Source organism: Rhinolophus sinicus, chromosome 3, assembly GCF_057876585.1.
Source record: "Rhinolophus sinicus isolate RSI-liver-muscle chromosome 3, RSI-T2T, whole genome shotgun sequence".
Classification (NCBI taxonomy): domain Eukaryota; kingdom Metazoa; phylum Chordata; class Mammalia; order Chiroptera; family Rhinolophidae; genus Rhinolophus; species Rhinolophus sinicus.
In genome coordinates this window covers 22,898,541-22,923,548 of record NC_142503.1, presented here as the reverse complement: position 1 = coordinate 22,923,548, position 25,008 = coordinate 22,898,541, and the positions used below count along the sequence as shown (strand labels likewise).

At 36.9% G+C, this 25,008-nt stretch overlaps 3 protein-coding genes across 8 annotated transcripts in view; 1 reads left to right on the top strand and 2 right to left on the bottom strand.

Moving 5' to 3' along the window:
• Positions 1-730: 730 nt before the first annotated feature.
• On the bottom strand, positions 731-9,102 carry BRIX1 (biogenesis of ribosomes BRX1). The gene is made up of 10 exons (XM_074329017.2): positions 8,842-9,102; positions 6,643-6,754; positions 5,474-5,517; positions 3,500-3,570; positions 3,151-3,200; positions 2,979-3,052; positions 2,772-2,822; positions 2,502-2,603; positions 1,433-1,561; positions 731-1,182 (listed from the first exon to the last, which is right to left on the bottom strand). Exons 1-10 carry the CDS (start codon positions 8,998-9,000, stop codon positions 913-915), a joined length of 1,062 nt encoding a protein of 353 aa, XP_074185118.1. The 5' UTR covers positions 9,001-9,102; the 3' UTR covers positions 731-912.
• Positions 9,103-9,160: 58 nt separating this feature from the next.
• RAD1 (RAD1 checkpoint DNA exonuclease) lies at positions 9,161-15,917 on the top strand. 3 transcript variants are annotated; one of them, XM_019737252.3, is made up of 6 exons: positions 9,161-9,315; positions 9,745-10,009; positions 10,914-11,022; positions 12,389-12,647; positions 14,319-14,417; positions 14,759-15,917. In XM_019737252.3, exons 2-6 carry the CDS (start codon positions 9,815-9,817, stop codon positions 14,937-14,939), a joined length of 843 nt encoding a protein of 280 aa, XP_019592811.2. In that variant the 5' UTR covers positions 9,161-9,315; positions 9,745-9,814; the 3' UTR covers positions 14,940-15,917. The 3 variants fall into 3 exon arrangements, with proteins under 3 accessions (XP_019592811.2, XP_019592812.2, XP_088652605.1); XM_019737253.3 differs by having other exon boundaries at positions 9,181-9,315; positions 9,685-10,009; XM_088796479.1 differs by having other exon boundaries at positions 9,182-9,315; positions 9,680-10,009.
• A 2,817-nt stretch (positions 15,918-18,734) lies between these two features.
• TTC23L (tetratricopeptide repeat domain 23 like) overlaps positions 18,735-25,008 on the bottom strand; it is a 47,758-nt gene continuing 41,484 nt past the window's right edge. For all 4 annotated transcript variants that reach the window (XM_019737197.3, XM_074329018.2, XM_019737196.3 and 1 more), the window contains 2 exons: positions 23,065-23,171; positions 18,735-21,116 (listed from right to left, as the gene is read on the bottom strand). In XM_019737197.3, the coding sequence (XP_019592756.3) occupies positions 23,090-23,171 (82 nt within the window). In that variant the 3' untranslated portion in view covers positions 18,735-21,116; positions 23,065-23,089. The remainder of the gene's footprint in view (positions 21,117-23,064; positions 23,172-25,008) is intronic.

Here is a 25,008-nt window from a genome sequence, read left to right as displayed (position 1 = left end):
ACAATTACTAACCATATTGTAGGGACACAGGAAAATGATTAATGTGAAATAAGTGGGTGATAGAACACCACAGGCATGACCTAATTTTATTATATATAGATATATCTATAAGATATGTACCTGTCCATCTCCTCAGCCGCCACTTAACCTGTCCATGACCACTGGTAACCAGAACCCGGTCTTTCCTTGTTATTAATCCAACTCCAAAATGGTAAACCCAGTGCTCTCTTTGCTTCAAATTTTCTCGTAAGGAAATTCAAATGTTCTGGTACCCTCTTAACAACTGTCCCATTTTTCTTCCTTTTAATATCAATTTAATAAGTAATTAATACCCACTGCTTCTAAAATAAACGTGTTAATTTACAAAAAGCTTTCAATACATGTATTAACTCATTTGATTTTCAAAACCTAAGAATTTTTATTGTACTTTTTTTGAGGTGAGAAAACAAAGATCAGAAGTTGACTTTTCCAAGGTCTCATTAATTGGTGACTCAGGGACTCAAACCTCAGTAAAACACTCCTTTCTACTGGTCTACCCCCACTTTACCCAAAACTACACCTTCAAAGTACCTAATGCTTTGTTTTACAAGTAATAATGACCCAATAAATCTCTTTGAATTTCAGCCTTGCTAAACCAAAAGTTTTAATCCATGAGAGCAGGCTTAAACCTTAAGTGTTCTAAATTTTCAGTAATACCAAATAAGCTTTGAAAAGAAAAACAGAAATTAACTAATGACCTCTGGTGTTATTTTATTTAGAAAAATACATATAGCACTGAAGCCACAAGATTGTAATTTTTTTTTCTTTTAAATGCTATACTACTTAGATATAAGGTAATCCTGGATAATAAGAGTATTTACACAATGAATACAAAATAAATATAACTGAAAAACAAATTAGTTATCCATTGATTCATTTTGCATTCCCCTTGTTCACCTTCTGTTTCATTTTTCTTTGCCTTTTGTAAACCTTTTTCTTTCTTGCTTTCAAATCGACTTTTGGCTCTGGTTTGACCCACTGTATTTCTATCGGTTTTTCCTCAGCTGGTATGACAAAAACATCTGCAGTGGGATCATGTGGAAGAATAGTCTTTGGTTCTTTCTTTCTCAGTTTCTGCACCTCTTTAACTTGCTGTTTCTCTTTGTACTTTGCAGCTGTGATGGATCTTATGATACGCCGATGCTAGAAACAAAAATGTATTAGATGCTTTTGAAATACAAATAAATGTTTTATATGTGGCAAGGACATTAACGTATCAACCCTATCTCCTTTCACCTCATGTCATTAAAAGAAAAATAGTAATTTGCAAGACTGTGTGCAGCAAAAATCAAATTCAGTTTCACAGTTAACAGAATAGTGATTATTTGACAGAATTATTTTGGCCAAAGAGTTCTGGGACATAGAGGACCACTCAACAGCAAAAATAGCTTACCATGTTTGGTGACTGGTAGTGAGGATTTTCATACAAAGTTGGTCCTCCAAAACTTCCTTGGAAAATTTTTATGAGATTTAAGACAAAACGAGGTCCTATTTCTACAAGAGCAGCATCTTCTTCTATGATCTTTAATAAAAAGGAAACAGCCATTTTGGTTTGGATATACTATTCCTAAAAGGTGTATGGGCTAGAACCTCATTACAAATGTGCCCTAAAAAAACGAAAGTGAAGGTGGAGATGAAACTTCACAAGTGCCAAATAAGTCTTTTCTGAAATGTGTTACAATTCAAGTAGTTGACATGGGAAAATAAACGTTGTTTCAGTGTGTTCTTTTAAAACTGAGTAATTTGAACTTGGTTCGTATCTTGCCTCTCACAATGCATGGATTCTTGAAAAACTGATTAAAATGAATTTTTAAAACTGCAACTACTATAACAAAATGTGTTGAAACACGCTACAGGAACCCTTTAAAAAGTTAAATCAACCCCTAAGTTGTTTTTATAAATCCAATTCAAATTAAATTGAAAGGTATATAAAAGTATAGTACATGGTCAAATTTATTTCTGATTGAGGCAACTTCTGAATTACAAATATTAACATTGTTTATTGGTTCAGGTATGTCTTCCCTCAGTTTGCAAGGTATCCAATATAACAACACATGAAGAAGAGCCCAGTTAACTTCATATGCAGTCTAAAATTTCATTTTGCTGTTCTCTTCCCCCTCTCCACCTTTCTGCAGACTTATCCTGCCAAACTCTTGCTTCGCAGAATCACCTCTCCTCCTGAGTTACTGTATGACTCATCTAATAGTTCTTAATAAATGCCTTCTACAGAGGTTATGTTTTTGTAAGTCTTTATCACACCCACCTACCCTCCCCAGGTAAGATTCTAATCTCTTGAAAGAAACTTACATCCTTCATAGCACCTAGAACAAATCTAGAACTCAATTACCTCATGTATATTCAAACTATTTCCTTTTCATAAAATTAAATATATAGTAAATATACAGTAGTGATGTTTGTCTTAATTTATTTCAAAGTATAATTAAAAATTAATTAAAGCTAACCTGAAAGTTCCGAAACCATATCCTATTATCCAAAATGGTGAAAGTAAACACATGGTCCACAAATGGCTGGCTTTTGGGATGATACCGTGGTGTACTAAAGATCTAGTAAGAAAAAAAAAAAAAAAAAAAAAGGAAAAGGAAAAGTCTGTTAGCTCCTTAAACGATATAACATGTATATATTAGTTTTAGGTAGCTGAGTTAAAAAGTCCAAAGGAAGAGACACTCATTTGTAATGTATTACTAAAAATGCTTTCTGGAAAAGATATTTACCTGAATTAAGAGTTCTTTTAACAAAGCATAATGTGGTAATTCATCAAATGCCTACAAAGATAAGTGAACATATTATTTGACAACAGCAGAGTGCTTTGTTTAAAACTGATTTTTTATGTTAACTAAACTGAATCATACAACTATACCCACTAAAAACAACCATGCAGAGTGAAAAATTAGATTTCACACACTAAATGAAAAACTTACAGGGTCAAAAGACAAAAGGGGCCGAGAACCTTTCAAACAGTTTCCAGTCATCTTCAGTTCAGCTAAGGTATGAACTAGAAAAATTGCAACAAAAAAAGTTATAACTTTGGCACAATTATCCCAAAAGATTTTCAATTTTCTCATAAAAAAATGTTAAATTGAGTCAACTTACTATTTTGAACTAGGAATTTAGCAGATGGTCCATGAGGTGAATTTGAAAGCCTGAAAAATATGAAGGAAGCTTTTTCTACTAATTAGAATTCAGAATGTGGTAAATGCTTATTATCAATTCATAGTTAAAAGACACAATGCTCAAAATACTCATATATTAAATTTTCTTTAAGGTTTTAACTTTTGTGAAATCAAGTGAGTTTACTTCATCCCCTGGCCCTGTCTTTTTACCCAAAAAAAAAAAAAAAAAAAAAAGAGACTGAAAGGAGTCTACAATATTAGAAGTACAAAGAATAAATCCATTTAAAAGAACAAGTTCCACCCCAATCTTACTTAATACATTCTCTTACCACATATAGAGATCTAGTTTCTTCTTAGCTTCAAAATAGATACATTTATTGCAGTTTTTCATTTCACAAACCTAAATAGAGCAAAGTATAGAAAAATGAAGTAAATAATAAAATGAGAACTAAAGTAATTCAATGCAATTAAGACCTACATTCTTCCAAAAATATTTAAGCAAACTAATGGCCTACAAAGGTATAAACCTAGATAAATTTATTTATTCACAGAAAGAAATCTTTTAAGTTCCTCGTAGGTATTCTACCCAAGGTAAACTTGATACTCTGCTCACTTTTTGGTGGAAACATCTACTCTTTCTCACCCAGTATTAAACGCAACTGGCCTCATTTCTGGTTACTGGGAACCTCCTCTTCTGACCAGTCCTCTGTATAAACTACAAAGACTAAAAACAGATACCCTAGGGATAAAGCAAAATACAATTAGCCTCACTAATCTTAGGAAAATATAGTCCTTATAGAACCAAACACATCCTTTATAATGGTTATTCTGATTTTTAACTAGTTTTTTATTTTAAGCTCAAACAAATTTAACCTTTTTCTTCCTCATTTATACTGTCATTTCTGTGATTTGTTTCCATAAAATCACTAAGGGATTGGTGAAAAGTAGAACTATGCGAAAACTATTTCAAGTTGAATTAAACTTCAACATCTTGAAGGTTTACAAAATCACACTTGAGAAATATACAAAAGCAATACAGGAGTGAAGTACCATACTATTGTACTATTCACAAACTATCTGATATGATATTCATAAACTTGAAACTCTTTAAACCTAACAAAAAATTCTTAGGCCAACTTCATGGACCGTGTAGATGTCTGACCACTGTGCTATACACCTGAAGCTGAGTAATACTGAATGTCAACTATAATTTAATATATATATATATATATACATACATAGGTATATATTATATACACACACACACATATAGTCACAGGATGTGGGGTACAGCACAGGGAATAGTGTCAATGGAATTGTAACAGCTATATATGATGTCAGAGGGATAATAGATTGGGGGAGGAGGGTTATCCCTTTGTGAGGGGTGAAATGTCTAACTATTACATTGTTTTGTACACCTGAAACGAATAAAAAAAATTCTTATGTCAAATGCTTTTGTTTCTTACTGGTCTTGGAATAAACACAGCAACATTCCATCGGCAGTTTTCTAGTCCAGCCTCAGTTGCTGGAAACCCATACCGTTTTACTTCTTCTGTCTTCACTTGACTTGTTTATGGCCTCTCTCTGCCATTAGAATGTAAGCTCCACAATGACAGGGGTGTTGTTTTGTAAAACATGTTTCCATGGCACATAGAGCAATACCACGATATAGCAGAGGTTCAAAATTTATGCTAAATGAATAAAAGTCTTTCTAACAGCCAAAGAAAATTATGTTTAAAAAATTCTAAGTCTTTAAACATCTGCTGTAAAATGTAAGGTTAGTATCTTCAACAACACTTTGAAAATTTAACCTATTACTAGTTGGTAATACCATAAGAGCAAATACCACATGCATCACTTTTAATACTGACAAAATGCTTTTTACAATGTGGGGTTTTAAAAATATTTAATGAGTTTTTAATTATATTTCATATATGCTGATTGTAGTTTTTATATGAATACCTACTAAGCAATTTGCATTATCTTAGACATAATGAGAGAAAAAAATGAGAGAATCCTTGTTCCCAGTAAATGTTCATGTGCTTGTTTGGACAAAAGAAATACAAGAATCATCAAGAAACAATATATACTGAATATAAGATAAAATATAAGATATGGACAGTGAATACTATAAAAATTTAGTAGATTATTGAAGATTTAATAAAATCTAAGTATATTTTACAAAACAATTTAAAAGTCACTGAATAATTGACTTTTTAAAATGAATATTAGTGTTCCAAAATATTTTGTTCCTAAATACAGTGTTCTTAGAACATTTTACTTTAATTAGTTTCTAAAATTACCTCGTTAATCACAAATAACTTATCTTTACGATCCATTTTAGTGTCTATAAAAAGAAAAAAGAAAAAGCAAGTAAACAAAAGATTTCAAAGCTTCTTTAATCAAATCACACATTCTTTCTAGAAAATACTTTTAAAAGTTTTTATAATCTTCAGTTTAAATGAAATTTTATTAATATTCAAAACGATCAGATCTGAAAACACATGACCTCTTTAAAACTTTTAAATGTAAAAACGAGATTAAAAATACTCCTCAAGAATTATAAAAGATGTAAGCAGTGGTTCTCAGACTTTCTGTATTCTATGAATCTCTTTCAAAAAGGAAAAATTCTCACAACTGAAGATTATGTTCTAGGACTCCCACTTAAGGAACACTCACTTTAAGAAACTAAAATGTGAAGTGATGAAAATTTCTTTCCATTTGAATCACAGTTGCCAAAGAAAACTAATAAAAATAAATGGTTTGGGATTACCATGGGAAAAAGGAAACCAATACAAATTAAAATTTATCTTATTAGTTTCAAAGATCTGAAGATATAACAGTACATCACAGTTTGAGAAACATTGATCTAACCAACCAAGTTATTACCCAGAATTAAAACCAAAGGCATCTCCCAACACAGGCACAAAGATAGCTGCATGATGACACTGCCACAGTTCTAAACTTGAAACTAGACGTTCTTCATTTGCTTGTAAGATACCCCGTTGCTAAAAACATTAGCTTGGCATTTAGAAGCAGGCTGAGCTCCAACTTAAAGGTGCCTGAAATCCTACTCCAGGTCCATTATTTTTTAAATAAGAAGTTTTTTTTCTGTTTTTTTTTTTTTTGTTTTTTTAATGCAGAAAGCAATACATGGCAGTCCTGAATCATTTCAAAGGACAAACCATGACCTCTGAGAGAATTACAGTGAAAGCATTTCTGGACCTGCAAGAAATGTTTCAATAATTAGGATGTATCTGTTTAAGAAAGTGAAGAGAATGTTTAATAAATTCTGCAAAAACTTTCTGGCAAAATGTGAACTGGAAACATCTTGGCACTGAAAAGATATACTTCTGAGGAGTAGTGGTTCTTTATCTCACAAGATTGAAAAACTGAAGTGTGACGTGAAATGTGAATACATAAATAGGCAAGTTTATAAACATAAATTTTAAAGTATATGACATAAAGGCACCTGCTTTAGAATGAGGCATCAACATTCTTAAGTCTTGCATTAAATGTCTTGTTCTGAAATTTATTCCTCTAGAAGAAAAGATGAGAATCCGTTCCTTATTTTTCCACTTGCCCTAAAGAAAAAGAAATTGTTAAGATTTTGAGTCTCATACTGAACCTACCTTGATTGGTTGTTTGTTTAAAGATAAAGCTTCCAAGTGTAGCAAGCCAAACAATCCTGACCTAACCCTTTAATTCAGTCACTCAACAGCATTCACTAATCTCAGCTGCCATCCAGAAATGCTCTCCTTTGCTCCCTTACCTTTTTTGTTTCTTTTTTCTTCATTTCTCCAATTCCTCATCCTAACTCTAAAGATTCTTAGCCTTTTTTATTTCTGTTCTCTCCAGGACACAGTTCTTATAATCACTCTCACAGCTTCAACTGCCAACTCTACAAAAAGGTAAAGAACTGTCTCCCAACCCTACTAATCTCAAATTCAATCCTAGAATACTTAAACCTTAAATCTGGTACATTTCCTTATTATTTATTTTTCTGATGATGTCACCACCATTTCAGTCCCCCAGGCTTTGAATCTTCCACCTGCCCATATTCTCTCCTATCATAAGCACTACTAAATGCTGTCAATTTCTCTTTGCAACAACTTTTAATCCTTTCCTATTCCCTCTGCTCTCCTTCAGATCATTAGGATCTTATATCAACTACAAATCTTTTAAATGGCTAGCTAGCCTTCCAGGGAGGAGTTCCTGCAATAGATATGACAGAGTAGCACCAGCTTAATCTTAAAGAACTGCTCCAATCACATTCTTACCTCCCAGCATTTTCTAAACAAAATCCAAAATGACATAGTTTTTAACATTCGATTCTAAAATACATTTATATTTTCACCTCAGATTGTCCCAAATCAATCCTACACTTTAGCCAATCAGGCTTTATTTCTTTAAGTTTTCAGCATTTCCCACAGTTCAACACCTTTGATTGTTTTTGTGCTCTCCTTGTATTGTTCCTTCTCATTTCTGAATATCAAAATTCTGTCCTTTGAGATCCAGCTCAAAGGCAAACTCCTTCATGATCCCTTACCAGATTATCCTAGGGTAAAAGTAATTACATTCTGCACATCAATAGGATTTTTCTTATTATGACTCAGATCAAGGGATGAGAGCACTAATTTACTGAAAATCTACTGGAGGTGCCGATTATTCTTCACCAAAAGTAAATCACATTTCCTTCCTCCTAATAATATGCAGATGAGCAAAGAGCTGTTAATAGCAAGGCTAGAATTCAAACCCATCTTTCATTCCTCAGCGTTAACTCCTTTCCTAGTGCTTGCCACCACACCACAGTCATGTATTCATCGTTTACTATGTGCTAGAGTACTATGCCAAGCTGGTGGGGGTTGGGGGCGCACAGAAATTAACAAATCAAAGACAATCCCTGACTCCACAGTATTCAATCTAGTTCAGGGAGCTCTCAGTTGAATGAAAGTTAGTCCAACATCTTGTGTTCACCTTCTTTTGAATAAAAACCATCGACTTATGTGAATTCTTAGTTTCCTTCTAAACTCCAACATATCAGGAAGAAGAGATAACGTCCCAGTTTTGCAATCCCAAAGCAGGGGAAACCTCATTTCGTACAGTGCCTATCACGTTAAAAGTTTGTTGAATACAAGTAGAGCTTGTACTATCTACTCTAGCTTTCGTTATCCCTCGAGAACTAAAGATCTAGTAAGTCAAAGTCATAGTCCCAAAGACAGCAACTTTTAAAGGACATTACAAGCTTCAGGATCCCTGACTGACAGTAGTTGACTATGGCAGAACATGCGAATACTAATCACTGTAAGGATACACTAAACATCTAGGAATTACTTTAAGGGAAAGTTCTACCCTCCAAAGGACAAAAAGTGGAATAACTAGAAGACAGAACATTGGAACTGAGTACTCCGTTAGTCGATTCCCAGTGAGCCAGGTAAAAAGCTCTGAAACCCGCCGCGTTGCTTAGTCGGACGCACCCAAGAGGGCGACCACGTGCACGAGAATTAGATGTAAACGCGGTGGCTAGTCCCGCCAGGAGAGCTGAGACCCAGCTCCCGTAACACCTCGGCAACTCCAAAATCCCCAGACCTGTATTTAGGTAGGTAAACTCAGGGCAAGCGCGTGGAGCAGCGGCCGCAAGTGTAACTCGGAGGGTAGTAGCTCCCCTTACCTGGCAAACGGGGCCTGGGATACGGTTTCTCTCTTCATTCTCCGCCTCCTCTGCCATATCACGCTGCTTAGGTGGCGGCCTGGCATCTTTTTCGCTTCTTTTTGGTCTCTTCGCTTGAACTGCCAAGCCTCCACGCCGCTTCCTCTTGGTCGCCGCCATCTTGCCTCACCGCCTTCCCTCTTGGCCTTCCTTCCGGCTCGGCCGCTCGCTCCCCTTTCCGATCTCTATGGTACTGCGCGCTCGGCTCTGTGGTCCTCCAGCTCTACGGCGCCTCCTTCCGGCCTCTGTGGTACTGCACGCTCGGCTCTCTAGGCCTCGTTTAGCTCTATGGTGACGGTGGCCGATGTGGCCGGCCGATCTGAAAAGAGTGGCGGGATTTGCTCCATTTTCTCTACAATTCTTCCCGAGCTGCACTTAGCTTCCTCGGTGACCTGGCTGGGAAGGGTTCACAGGAGTCCAGACCTCACCGCAAAGGTAGGGTTTCTGCGCCTTGCGATCCTGGGACCAGTAAACAGATGCTGCCCCCGCGGCGGGCTGGTAAACCCGGTTGTCTGAGAGTCAAGGGGGATCTTTTGAGGATTGGGGCCCGCCTCCCCGTTCCGTGTTCTGTTAGAAAGGTTGGGGGCGCCAAAACCGACACTGGGGAAACTGGCCACAAGCAGAACGACAGTGTTTGTCTGTTTTCATTATTCGCAACTTTTCATGTGTTATTGCCCCCTTACAAAACAGGAAACCATAGCTTAGAGAGAGAAATAATTTCCCCCAAAAGGACAGACAGTTAAGTAGCAGTCCCCGGTCGGCCAAGTTCAACGCCCAGGCCTCTTCCACTTCGCCTCAGCGCAGGTTGAGATCGCGGGCTTCTTCGCCAGCGTTGACGGGGAGTTTCATTGTCTGATCTCCCAGGTGTATCGTGATCCGCGGGAGCAGGTGTTGGCAGCAGGAGCATTGCTCCGGGCCAAATGTGCAGGAGACGATGCCCCTCCTAAACCAGCGGATCGAAGATGAGAATGATTACAGCTTGACGGCCAGCCTTGACAACGTCAGGAATCTCTCCACTATCTTAAAGGCTATTCATTTCCGAGAACACGCCACGTGTTTTGCTACTAAAAATGGAATCAAGGTTACAGTGGAAAATGCAAAGTGTGTGCAAGCAAATGCTTTTATTCAGGTATGGAAGAAGGTATCTTTAAGTCTGTGACATATGCTATTCCTTACCCAGTTTAATGAATTCCCAAGGTCTTAATAGACATTTAAGTTAGAGAACAATATCATTATTTGAATTTTTTTTTTCATTCCTGGTAGGTAACAAATTCTTTCCCCGTCTTGTTTTATAGAGATAATGGTTAAAAATAATGTCTAAAATTTAAACTATAGGCAAGGCACTCTTCTCAGTGTTTTTTATATGTTTAACTAATTTAACCCTCACAAGATGAGGTAGGCTCTGTTATTATTCCCATTTTACGTATGTGGAAACTGAAGCACAATTTAAGCGATTTGCCGAAAGTCCAACAGCTTGCAAGTGGCTGAGATGGGAATGAGAACCCAGAACATGTTTCTAGAGTATATACTCCTTACCACTACCTCCCTCTTATTTTTCTTCCTTTTATTGGTTATAATATAATCTGTTTATTCTTACAAAGTAGTATTTGTATGATTCAGATTTCAGATTTGATTCAACGTTTTTTCTGAACACCTAAGAGCACAGTATGACCTTGGATAAATAAGACGTTCCTGTCCTCAAAAGAAATTGAAAACTAGTACCACTCATGCATTATTCAATTGTTTGGCTATTTTCTAAAAACAGGGGAGAGTCACATGGGGGACAGTTTAGATCCAATAAGTTATATGAAGGACTCTTCATAAAGTTTTGCATGGGACCTAAATCACTGTTACACCTTTAATTATTGAAGTGTTGATAGCTGAAAAAGCTTAAGATGTTTTTATTGGTAATCAGAAATGATTTTAATGAGATTAACACAATATTGTTTTTTAGAAACATGTAAAGTGAAATCTAGAACCTTATGTGTGAGTTTTCATTCTTTAATTTTTTTTTTCGTTCCCTTTTTTTATAGGCTGGAATATTTCAAGAGTTTAAAGTTCAGGAAGAGCCTGTTACTTTTCGAATTAATTTAACTGTCCTTTTGGACTGCTTATCTATTTTTGGATCAAGTCCTATGCCAGGTGAACCATTTTATTAACATTATAACATAAAAGCATAGAGAATGGTCAAAAATACAGGAAAAGTTATTAGAATATAAGTACTATAAACATTTCTTTAGAAAATGGACTGCCAATTCACTTTTCATTGGTCACAATCATGGATTGTGACTTTAATATAAAATACTAATAGAAAGTGTGCTTATGGGTCCTTTCATATTTGCAAAAGTACTTACATTCATCTTTTTAAATTTACAAAGCTCTTAGGTTTTAAATTTCAACTGACTCAAAGAAGACTTCGTTTTAAATATCTTTAACAAGTGAAATATGTAGTAATTGCTTCTTTTCTCTAACTTGTCCAGAATTACAGTTTAGTGGCAGAGAAAAATCGAAACCAATTCTCCTGACTCCCAGTTTACTGCATTTAGAATTTGGTTACTGTTTTTTTCCATTAAGCCCTGTTTATAAATTATGTCTATTTTCCTAGATGCTTTCCTTTACAATATTTATATATTTTAATTGTTTAGGGAGTTTTTAGGAATAGTGAATTCAGTTGCTATGGATATACAACTATAAGAAATTCCCAGAAGAATGATTTTATTTCATAGCAGTGGACTCTGAGATTGGCTAGGGAAAATTCAGTTATTGTTCCCTAGAAAATATATTTTAATTTTGTACTGACAATTCCATTATTAATTATACATCTTCTAACGCACCTGGTTTTTCATAAAAGCATCTGCCTTTCCCCATCCCTCACTATGGCTGTCCATCCTACAGTAAGGGAAAAGAGCCAGACTGTCCTGTCATATGTATTCCTCTCCCTCTCAAGTGGTTTGCAGTATTAAAACCCTAACCACCATTAACCACCCTCTCTTTTGCTCCCAATTTGATCTTAAAACTTGGGGAAATGTAAAGGATGTCTCCCAATAGGAAAGGCAGGAAGGATCCTTATAGTGAATACACTGACGTTATAGTACAGACAATATCAAAGCAATCCACTGTTGCACAAATTGAACCTTCAAGAGATAGCATATTCTGCAACCACTCTTAATTACAGTATTGGACCAAGTAGATGCTCCAACCTGAAATGTGTGTGTGCGCATGCACACACACACAATCAGGAAGGTATTTCTGAGGTGTTTTGGCAAGCCGGGAAATTTCAGAGCATTGCATTACATTTTGTTCTCTTTCCCAATTTTCTTGCAGTTATTTTTGGAATTGTCTACACACGACTGTCATCAGGGAAGATGTGATCCTTTCTTAGAGAGACATACATATATGCTAGAAATTGGCAGAATAAAGTACCCTCGAGGACTTTTATGTATCATTTGAGGAAAAGCTGAACCCAGAGCTATAAAGCTAAGCCCAAAGTGATTTATTTTCATTGCAGGGATTTTAACTGCACTTCGAATGTGTTATCAAGGTTATGGTTACCCTTTGATGCTGTTTCTTGAAGAAGGAGGAGTGGTGACAGTCTGTAAAATCAATACGCAGGAGCCTGAGGAAACTCTGGATTTTGATTTCTGCAGCACCAATGTTATCAATAAAATCATTCTGCAGTCCGAGGGGCTCCGTGAAGCATTTTCTGAATTGGATATGACAAGTGAGGTCCTACAGATCACCATGTCTCCTGACAAGCCTTACTTCAGGTACTTGAAAGCAGTATAATGATAGCTAATGTGGTTGATACTATCTGCCTACTTAGGCATTTGCTTAGGATGCAGAACTTTTATTATCCAGGTTCCTAGAATTTTCAGAACTTTAGAGAGCGTTTACTCTTACCTCCCACTTTTATTGATCAGGACACTCAGGACCCAGGAAGATTAACTCACTATTTAAAGCTTCCTAGTTAGGTAGTGTTGGTTTTTCTTTCCTTTCAAAAGGAAGTAGATAGATGTTTTCTATACATGGTTTATTCACTGAGTATCTATTGATCACCTACTGTTGCATATTTACCTTAGTAAGCATTACAGGAAGGAACAGCTTAAAATCAAGGTAAAGAGGAAATATGTGAAACAGCACAGAAGAACAAAACTGCATGACATTAAGTACCAAGATAATACCAAGAGATACTTAGGGAACCAACACACGAATACTTAGGGAGGACTGGTCAAGGTAAGCTTCCTAAGGGAGGGTAATTTTCAGCAGGAATACAATGTCAGAAACTATCAAGCTGCTCCTGAAATTTTGACCCAAAAATTATGAAATGGCAAATCTCTTTTTGGGATTAGAATCAATTTAGTGAGAGAATTTAAATATTCTCTTCTGAAATATTTCAGAATATTAATGAGTAAAGGATTTTTAAATATTTACTTTAGAAGAACTGAAGGCTCTTTTCATGGCAGTAGGCAGATAAAAACTGGACTCAAGTTCTGTTAAGATGTTAACCAAAATGGAAATCAGCGGAACCCTATTTAAGCAGTGATATGAATTAAAATTCCAGGCACTTCAGCAGTATTTCAGAGGACCCCCACCTAATGATCTCTCTCAGCATGGGTAACTGGATGGCTCATGGTTATCGTTTATCTCCTGTATGGGAAATGATCTGGTGGTGGGAACTGGGAGTTGAAATTTTTTTATGTTAAACTGGAGGTGCCCATGACACCAGAAAGTAGTTCAATATATAGATCTAGAGCTCGGGAGATCACTCTAGAATGTACTAGTCTCATCCATGGCTGGGCACGGACTAGATGGTTCAGAGAAAGAGGCTGTGTTGCAAGAGAGGAAAAAGATAGATCCTGGGGAACACCAGCACCGAGGTCTCCTATCACTGCTCATATTGTACTTACCAGTGTGCTAATCCCATAGCAAATGGTGTGTTCTTGCAGATGGTAAACTCTCCGCACAAACTGCTGATGTTACCAAGCAAGGAAAACTTCATAAAACAGCCTGAGGAGCTACCTAAGATACAGGAAAGCCATAATTGCTTGGTATGGCAGTAAAGGTAGGGAGCAGGACCCCAGCCTTGCAGCTGATGTAGATAAGACTCTTCCATCACTCCTCAACTCGCTCTCCTCTGTTATATATTTCTAATTTAAGGATGAGGAAAGGTCAGTATCAGAGTAAGATTAACGTAATGAAATGGATTCCTTTTAGGACTGATGTTACTCAAAGCTGTTTATTGGTTGCTAGTTTCCCTGTATCCCCACAGCATCCTGTGGGAGTCTTTATTATGGTGATTGTTATAGTGTATTGTCCACATTTGTTTACATATCTGTTTCACTTTCTAGGATGAGTTTCTTAAGGAAGTGTTAATTTGGTGCCTAACGTGGCTTATTGTTGGACCAATGACTAAATGACTTGCTCATTTTCTACTATAGGTTATCTACTTTTGGGAATGCAGGAAGCTCCCACCTTGACTATCCCAAAGATTCTGATTTGATGGAATCATTTAATTGTACTCAGACCCAGGTCAACAGGTCAGTTCGTAATAGAGAAGTTGCCATTGGTGATGGTGAGATTAAGTATCAAATTTCTATTAAATAATTTTTTTTAAAACTTTCACTCTGTTGATGAAAGTGTAGCATTTAAAAAAATATGAACAGTAGGGCTCTGGGTTTACTTGGGGATTTTGGATTTTAATAGTAGATGATTTTTTTTTTAATGACGAGAAAATACATATTAGCAAATTTGGACAAGTATTGGAATTTATTTTTATATTTGCTACTTAGTAGTTCTTGGCTAATTTTTGTCCTTTACTTAGTTATGAGCACTGCTTTAAGTGTGTCCAAATAACAGCTTTTGGTTTACTCTTCTACAGATACAAGATTTCTTTACTGAAACCCTCTACAAAGGCATTAGTCCTGTCTTGTAAGGTATCTATTCGGACAGATAACCGAGGATTCCTCTCATTACAGTATATGATTAGGAACGAAGATGGACAGATATGCTTTGTGGAATATTACTGCTGCCCTGACGAAGTTCCTGAATCTGAATCTTAAGTATGACAGTACATTGTGACATGTATGTGCACATTCATGATAGGTCCTGTTCTCATTCTGGGTATAGTACTCTTCATGATTTTTTACTGGATTTTCTCAAGTGAAGAAACATGGAGGAGATAGGAGCAAGATCCTTGTATCCTAATAGTTGCTGTATATCTTGTCAGTAAGTGTTTTCATGGAATCGTAGATTATCCAGCACTGGACTATCCTGTGGTTCTGTCTTTTGAACTCATCGGAATCATTACGAACCAAGATAGACAAATTAATTCTATTCTATTTAAGTAGGACATTTCAAGAGTCTAAAAATTCAAAGTTTGATGAAGCCATATCTGAAATGTTCTTTTGTTTATTTACTATTAGAAAAAGCAAAGGCATATGGGCATTGCTTATTAGTTTGAATCTAGAGAATATATCTTAAAGCAATGATTCTCAGAGTGCTGTGCCCAGACAGACAGCATCAGCGTCACCTGGAAACTTGTCAGAAACTCTGACAGTGGGCCAGCAATGTCCAATTTAGAAAGCTCTCCTGCCGCCCACCCCCCAGGAAATTCTGATATATGCTAAAATTTGAGAATCACTGTTTTGAAGGATACTTTAAAAACAAAAAATAGCATTGAATTGATTAATTGCATTGAACTGATTGCATTTATCTGTGGTTTCTTCACAAATCTGCTAAAGGTTAGGCTTCACCAAACAAGTCTGAATAATTAAATGACTTATTTTTAAAGTATACATTTTGAAGAAATCTCTGAACAAGATAAACAGTCTTTAGAGTTACAGATGTTCTTCAAAACAGTTCCTCAAAACTGTTCAGTGCAGTGAGCACTTGTTAGATACCTTCTACTTCCCTATAAGAGTTTCTCAACCAAACCAAGGTGTACAAAACCAGTTAAGTGATTTTTCATTTCTTGGCTAATTTTCAATGAAATGATTTTGTGGCATGTCAGTATTTAATAAAATGTAATATTAAAACTATCTGACTTGTTTCCTAATAGAAAAAATACATAACTAAAATGAAGTTTCTGTACCAAGTAACAACAGCTCAGTGTCTCTAGGTGGGTGGCACCACTGGCCTTTTGGGTGGGAAGAAACTGCCATCCCAGTCCAGGATTCATTTAGCCTCCCTGTCCCTTACCCAATAATACCAGTCATTGTGACCACCCCCTTCCCCAAATAAATAGTGCCCCCTACTATTGATGGTTGGGAACCATTGAATGATATTCACCAAAATCTGAGGGTGTATTTGGAATGTGCTACCATAAAACAGGCTACGTAGTATTAGAGGAAATTGGTTTGGAGAGTAAAGCACTTCAGAGAAAGGCTTCCCCAGAACAGCTGTAAACACACTTCTCCCAGACACATGAGCAATTCTGTTATCTAGCCCAAGGTGAGGACCCTATAACTAATTAGTCTCCCAAGCAACCTCGGATGCCCAGCTGGTACAAAAGAAGTTGGAATTTTTTGTACAGTATGTGTTCAAGAAGGAAATGAATGAATCTATTAAATGTCCAATTTTTTTTTTTTTGTTCAAACGCCAAGAAGAGAGCAAATCTAAAACATAAGTATGAAAATATTTAATCAGTCAACATTTCAAGGACTACAATTTTCCTTTAAAATTAAAATAGTGCAGTTAGTTTTGGTTTTTGTTTACTGGTATCTCCAGTACCTAGAACAGTGCCTAGCATATAATAGCCATTCAATAAATATTTATTAGATGAAAACCTCCACTTTCAGATTATCTTTTAGCATTCTATAATCACTATTTAATTCCAATTATTTAGCTCTGAATTTATTTTGTTTTAATGATTTTTTTAAAAGTCAACCTATGAAAAATTTGAAGTATACTACGTGTGATCAAACAATATGGTAAATGTCTAAATAAAAGAAAATTATTATAGTGAAAGACACATTGCCATTAATCCCCCTCAAAATACACCCTCTTGCTTCAAACACTTATCCCATCATTCTTGCCACTTTCTGAAGCAGTCTGGAAGTCCTCTTTCGTGAGTATCTTTAATTGTGCTCTCATGGCTGCCCCAGTGTCCTGAATCATTTTGACTTTGGGGAAGAGCCAGAAGTCGCACGGTGCCAGATCCTGTGAATAAGGTGGATGAGGACGCGCCGTAATGTTTTTATTTGACAGAAATTGCTGTACCAGAAGTGATGTGTTGTCAGGAGGAGGATTTATGGCACACTTTAAAACACACCTCTCAACCATAGCTCACACCCACCCAACTAACTGCACCAAACAAGTTGAAACTTGTCACACACTGTTACTAAGGTTCGATGTGCCGTTTCCCATATTGATCCCCACTTTTCCAGGATGGGACTTGGCAGCAGCATTCATTGAATTTTGTGATCATAATGGAAAGACTCCATGTCACACATCACTTCTGGTATGGCAGTTTCTGTCAAATAACATTACGGTGTGTCCTCATTGACCTTATTCACTGGATTGAGCACCATGAAACTTCTGGCTCTTCCCCAAAGTCAAAATGATTCAGGACATCGAGGCAGCCACGAAAGCACAACTAAAGATTCTCACGAAAGAGGACTTCCAGAACTGCTTCAGAAAGTGGTAGGAACAATGGCATAAATGTGTTCGAAGCGAGGGAGAGTATTTTGAGGAGGATTAATGGCAATGTGGATTTTACTGTAATAGTTTTTTTTAATTTAAAATTATTTTTTATCACATCTCACATTGATTTAATAAAGACTGACGTTTTTGCACATTTAAGACTATCATTTTAGTTGCATATATCTTAAGCTATTTAGAAATGAGAAGGTAATGAATTTAATTCTTCCTAAAGCACCCTAGCATCAAGGTACTGATTTAATAAAGAATTTCCTAGTTATGTGTATTCTAGTTGACTTAGGAATTTACTAATTTAACTTTGTCCTAGTTCCTATAAAAGACCACTAGGGAGTGGGCTTCCTCAGACAGCAGCAAGGCTTGGTGACTACAAATTCATGTGCCGCATATAGAATAATATAATATTAAGACCTTTAGTTTTACCCTTTTGAAGTTGACATCCTTTTCTTGTCAGTAAAATTGTGCTTAACATGAATGGGTAAGTAATCTTGCCACTGTTAATTTGTTTATTGCCTATTTAATGATCTGCTTCCACCTAGAACTGAGAAAATGATTCAAAATAAAACTAAAATGATTTGTTAAATTCAACTTTGTTAATAAAAATGTCTTGTAATACAATAATTTTATAAGAAGCCACAGAAGTTCTGTGGTGTTATCAAGTAGTCCTAGTAAGAATTAGTTATAGTTGCTGAAAGGGCAGCACGTAACATTCCCAATAGTTTAGGGTGGCGAATTTTTCAGTACAATGTAAACTCCCTTCTCTCCTTCCCTGTTTTCACACTGCCTGTTCCTTGTCCCCACTGAAATAAAATCTTTTGGGTCCTGAGAAACTGGGGAAATTGTGTAGTATTTTTTTCTTTTCCCAATTATATATCAGAAATACTGTTTTGATACGTGTCAGGATACATGCACCCCAGCAGCAGTTGGCAGCTCTAACAGATTTTCCACTTCAAGAGTGAACAGCCTGTGCTCTAATCAGAAAAGCACAGGTATCAAGTGCTTTTGATATCAATATTTTAGTCACTGCCAGAGGTTTTGATAATTCGCAAAGTAATGTTTGAAGTAGATTTTCTTGCTGAAATCAATAGTTTATTGATCAATATAGTAGGTATTAGTAGTATCTCTCATTGGTAAAACTAGAGATATTCAGGCCATGTGAACTGATTGAATTATTTTAGAGTAGTTCCCCATTCTTGCATGAAATGATAAAGAATCTAGTGAGGCCTGTAACCTACACCCGCGGCTTGGTACGTGAGGCTTGACCCCTGAAAGGTCTTGCCTCCTGCCATTTTGTGCAAGGATTTCTGGTTGCTTCTTGGTAACTAGCTAGGACGATCCTATTTCTGGAATATTATCAAGTTCACCAGAAATAGACCTTTCATAGAAAGAGGTGAGTGAACTACTGAAACACAGAAGTAGGGCTTCACTGAGCTTACACAATTAAGTTGTATAAATTTTTTTTGCATGCTTCCTAATATATGTTTATTAAAATCAGTGTGTGGAACAGTTTGATCTGAGCTTGATTTTTTTTTTTCCCCTAACTTGGCAGAGATTGAAAATAGCTAACCCTCATCTACCTCAAAAGTTTCAGTGCCTATTAGCTAATTTAAAAGAATGTAACAGTAGCTGCAAAAGAATGAATGAATAATAAAAGAATAAGAGTTGTGTATGACCATATTGGCTCAAGTCTGTTAGAAACATCAGAAGTTTGGTTAGATTGGGTTATCCAGATTCCTGGTTGGTTCCCAGTGAATTTAGAAAGTAACTTGGCTCTCATCTATAGTTTTCTAGGTGAAAATGGAACTTTATATTAGGTTGTATTATGCTGAGCATTCTAATGTGGCGTCTTAAAACTTGGAGATTTCACAAAATAGTGAAATTTTAAAACTTTTGGGACCAACATAGGTGCCAACTTATCTTGTAAAATACGAGAATATTAAAACTATACCATTCATTATCACCACCATTTCACAAAACATTTCAACATCAAAATCTCAGAAACGGAGTTCATAACTACGCTGACAGTAAACTAGAAATATACAAAACAAATTTCAAATGAAAATTTACACCATAAAATTGTATTTTACAATGTTATACTTTATGCTATTTTATTGATATCAGCTTGTCAGTTTGGAGATCTTAAAACTTTGGGGGGTCTCAAAAATAGTAAAAATTAAAAATTTTTAATGCCACCCAAAATGGAGTCTGAATGGCCACTTCTTTCTGGTACCTTATTTTTATTACAGTCATTGGTGAAAATCCATTTCAACTGGATATGTGAAAACGGAAGCAGCTTCATTAAGTCTACTTTAGTCAATTCAGAATGTTCTGGGTAAGAACAGCAGTCCCATCTCCAGACAGGGCTAAAATTAGCAGTGATACACCAGGTGCATCAGTTAATAAGCACTGCAGAGAAGGTCAATGGAATATAGCTGCCTTTAGCGAGGGCTGCAGCCTGAGACGGTCCTGAGTGCCAAGCCTGAAGCACTCTGGGAATTAGCTAAAGGAGAGCATCAGCTGCCAGGAGAAAGCCATTGAATTAACTGGTATATTGTACCTCTCCCACAGCAGAACACTACTTGGGTGCTGGTTGGTTAATTAGGTTTTACAGACTGAACAAATGACTGAAATGAAATAATTTCTTGAATGAAATACCAAAACGTGGCTCTGTGAGCCCTGAGTGAGCGAGATGTTCAGAGACACTCCAATTCCCCCAAAGACACGGGGTCTTTGAGCTCCATTAAGGCAGCTCAGGTAACTGAGAAACAAAAAGGGAAAAACAAAAGCTTTTTATAGTGTAAACTCAGACTAATAAAATTTCTCCTTTGTTCCCTGAATACTTGAAGAAGAAAGTAAGAAACAATTCAGGATTGCCATTTTTTTAATTTTTTTTTTAACAGCCTCGGTGAGTGAGCATTCGTTTCCTAAAACATATTTAATGCAGTTTGGTAGGAGCAGCGTAGTGGGATGGGAAGAGGAATCACCTGTGATTCAGAAAGTGCTTTACAACGACCGGGCTGACCTTGAACAAATCCATCTTGTCCCTAGTGTCCTCATTTTTAAGAATCAAAAAGCTCTTTCTGACTAACAGTGTGTGACTTTAATGAATCAGATCAGGGCACATGTTTCAGAATATTAAACATTTCCTCACAAAGCTGACTTCAAACAGGTTTTGACTAAAAATAATTCCAAAATTATAGTATATTCAAATATTCACCAATAAACTACTTAGGTGTTGCAGAATTTCTTTAAAAATCAGAACTGAAAGGAATGAGAGTTAGAAAAAGGAAAATGGAAGGAGTCCCAGTGACATAAAAAACTAACCCAAACAAGGCATGTGTCAAAAAAGATTTCTTCCCCCAAGTCACAGATTGGGATCCTGGTTTCTCATGGCTCTTGGGTATTTTACCTGTGATGTTGCTGCCAAGTGGACTTTTTTTCTAGAGTCCTTAGTTTTGATCTGCCACTGCTGTTAGTGTTGCTAAATACATTTTGTGATCCAGAAGTTTTGTTATCAACAAGGTTGGCTTTATTGTTGGCTATTTTGTATAGAGGTTTTCTCTTTATTGCTAACAGAAGACCTAGAGAAAAGGAGAAAGGAGAAAACTATTAGTGCACTTTGCTAGGTTCTTGCCTTCAATTTCTCCTTCCAGCACCAAATCACTGCATTACTGAGCTAGAAGGCAGAACTCAGTCTGAGGCGACTATTTCACCATGTGATCATAGCCCTAAAATACCCACTCTTCTAATAAGCCTCCAAAATGGTACTAGAGTCTTTGGCTTTCTCCCTAAAGAGCAGGGAGCTCTTTCCTTGATTCAGATAGCAAGCCAAGGATATCTAATAACTTTGAATTGGATTGCTTTTAATCACAGCTGGAAAAAATACTTATCTACTTTGGGGCCTTTTATATAGTTTCTGATTTTCAGGTGATTTCTTATGAGCACAGAGATGCAAGAGCCCAGAGGCCCTGTTTAACCCAGAGGCTAAAAAGTGGGTCTGCCTTCCTCATTCCCAGCCATAAACACGTCCGTACTCTGATTCCCTAAGAATGGAGGAGTGGAGGGAGAAGTAATTCGGTCCAAAAGACTGCAATCCAGAAATACGGTTTCTATTAAGTGTTCTCCATTCATCTCCTATTTAAACCTCAAGCCTGCAAAAAGTGTGGTTTTCATAGCCCCTATTTGGCTGAAAAAAAATATATGTTCCACAAAAATATGAGATACAAAATTTTATGAGCAACTTGAGGGTTTTTTTATATGCAAAGCCCACTAAAGACTGATTCATTCTGTATTACTAAAATACAGAAGGCTACCTGAAAATTTAACTGCCTTCTCAGTAAACCAAGAGATAATGTGATTCCCAGTTTAGAGAATGGGCACAAATGAAGTCAATTGCTCAGAGGTCTCATAAAAATCAGAGGTGGGCAAAGATCTGAGCGTGATCTCTGCCTGGGACAGCAACTGGAGATCAGCCTGCAGCGTCCTCCTCTCCCACCACAAGGTGGCAGGATGCCCCTTGCCTGAAATCTTCACGTTACGGAAAGGACGCTGAGTCCCATAATGTATATATTTTCTTTGGATTTAAGTGATTGTGTCAGACTGTCTCGTCTATGATATTGTCTATGCTTCTAGAGGCTGATAACCTCTAGCTCAGTTTTGAGATGTTAACCAGCAAAAAGTTTTCCACATCAGCTTAGTGGTGGCTTTTCACAAAGTGGTGTAACTAGAAGGTAATAAGGTCAAAGTCCAGGTTTCAGTAAAAATAAAAACAGCTGTTTAGCTGTTATTTATTACCTGATTAATATGGGGCCAGGCCCCCTGGTAACTATATATATCTCATTCTCACAGCAATACTGAGAGATAGGTACCCACTTTATGGATGAGGAAATCAGGATTACACGTAACTAGAAAGTGGAGGTGCTGGGGTTTGAACCCAGGTTTGTCTATCTCCAGAACTAGAGCTCTTAACCACCATGAATCAAAGAAAAATTAGTTCATAGGGATGTGCTGAAGTCATGTTTCTATGATCAGATAAAATAGTTCACTGGTGAGATAGTCGTTGTTCATAAAGACTTTATTATATCCTAAAGTGGGACCCAAATTCTTTTCCAAGCTACAAAAGCATTCTTGTACCCTCAGTTCAAGCATGTTCTACACCCTTTCATTTTGAAAAAAATCAACCATTAGATATTCATAGTTTCTCTACTTTGGTTCTAAAGACAGTGTAAGATTTTATTTACGAAAATTTAAATCACTTGACCATTTCAAAAAGAACTCAAGTATATATAATAAATACAATGGCTTTAAAAAAATTAATTTGTTCATAACATGCCAAAAGGGAAGTTTAGTATATGAAAACAGAAGTACTTCAGGAAATGAACCTGTGTCATTTGGTTTAACCGACTTTGATTTTCCCCTAAACTGATTTCTGCTACAGAACCTTTCTCCCTCCCCCATTCCTTGGAATCAGCATTCCTTGCAATACCCTTTAGGAAATGCTGTCTTGTTCGACAGCCATAAAGAACTTACCATTCCTTCGAAACACTGTCCGCCATCATGCCTCTATGACTTTGCATACGGAGTCCCATCTTCCTGGAGTGGCTTTTCTTCTCCATCTGGATGAACTGTTACTCACCCTTCAAGAGACAGCTCAAATGTAACCTTCTCTGTTAAGTCTTTTCCAGCTCTCGTAGATTGTCTCTCCTTTCTGCTCTCATTGCACTGAGACTTCTACTGCCATACTTACATGTCACCTTTTCATTATTTCATGTTTGTCTCTCTCACTAGAGTATTTCCTTAAGGGTAATGACCATATTTTATGTCTCTATTACCACCTGTAGCTCTAACTGCATCTGGAACTTAGTAGGTGCTCACCAGATGTTTGTTGAAAGGATGAATGAAGATGAGGAAACTGAGGCTCAGAATATTGAAGCAACTTGAGGTCACATAGCTATTTCATAGCAGAGTTGGGATGCACACACAAGGCATCTTGCCTCAGAGGACACTGCCCTTTTCACTGTGCCTGAATAGCAAATTTATGGCAGAAGTTCAGCTTTTCCCCCAGCCATACTCCATGGCACACAATATTCATAGATCAAACTCCACCAAACCCAGCCTTTTGCTCTAGAACTTCAAGCATCACTCTAGGAAAGCACCAACAGCATGAGCCCATGAGGACATACATGTGCTGTCCTTGCCCTATTCCACTATATTCTCCTATCCAATTCTGTGGGCCTGGCAGAGTGGTTGTTGATTGTAGAGTTCCCCCACTGCTCTGCTAAGGATAAAGCACCCTAAACTGGCTCTTGGTGGCTTAGCAGCCTGTTCGCCTTCAGGGAGATCCTAAGGTGGAGAGCGAAAGGCTCTAATTTTTTCTCTATCTTCCTCCAGTTATTCCTAGCATCCTGTGTTGTAAAAACTGCCACCCCTTGGCACATGGATGCTAGAGCAGATTGTGCTTCCCACCCATTCACACACCAAGGTTTGCTCAAATATTTTCCCCTTTAATTTTGTAGAGGCAGTGTCGGAATATTTACTAATGATAGGAAAAGAACATAAACACAGGAGCCTGGAAACAATCCAGCTTACGGAGCATAAATATTTCCTCACGAAAGTCTTGCCCAAGACTGGATGACACAAAACTTACGAAGCGTATCACCCATTCTGCTTGCTGCGGTTATCTCTGGAGGTCATCACCCCAAATCCTCCTCTCCCACCATACTTTTCTTTGGCTTTCCCTCCCCTGCCCCTTGGCCCAGAAGAGACTGTTCTATTTTGTTCACATGACCAAGAGAACAGTAGATCACTAATAGATTAATGAGCATTGAGGCCCTTCCTATAAAGAGAAAAAGACGTTTTTCTTCTTCCTGTTCACTTCTACACCTCAAGACCCATCAAAAGTTATACCAAAGTAACTGTTTCACATGCAGGTGTCCTAGAGATGTCTGACATGGACAAAGGTGAGTTGATGCTCCATACTTTCCTACCTCCTATAAGTCTGGATGACTAGAGTTGTAAAAATGCCTAATCTTTATTGAGCACTTACTATATACCAGGTACTGTGCTAACTGCTTCTTGTGAATAATCTCATTTACTCTTCATTATGTTTCCATACTATAGATACTATTCTAATCCTCATTAGAAAAAACTGAGGCTTAGAATAACTTACCTAATGGCACATAGAAAGTGGCAAAGTCTGGATTCAAACACAGGTCTGTCTGACTCTGAAGTCCATGACTTTGACTATATTCTTTTAACAATGAGAACTGTCCAGTAATGGAAGGGGCCACTCTGATACGTAATGAGTGAGTTTCTGATTTGGGGAGGTATTTAATCAGGAATTGGACAAACAGTAATCTCAAAAATCTGCTCTACCAATACAGCTGCCTCTAATGGCAGTGATGATTTTCTGTTTGCCAGTATAATGGCTTCTTATTAGCCGCCATTCTCTTCCCATCCTCATCATCATTTCTA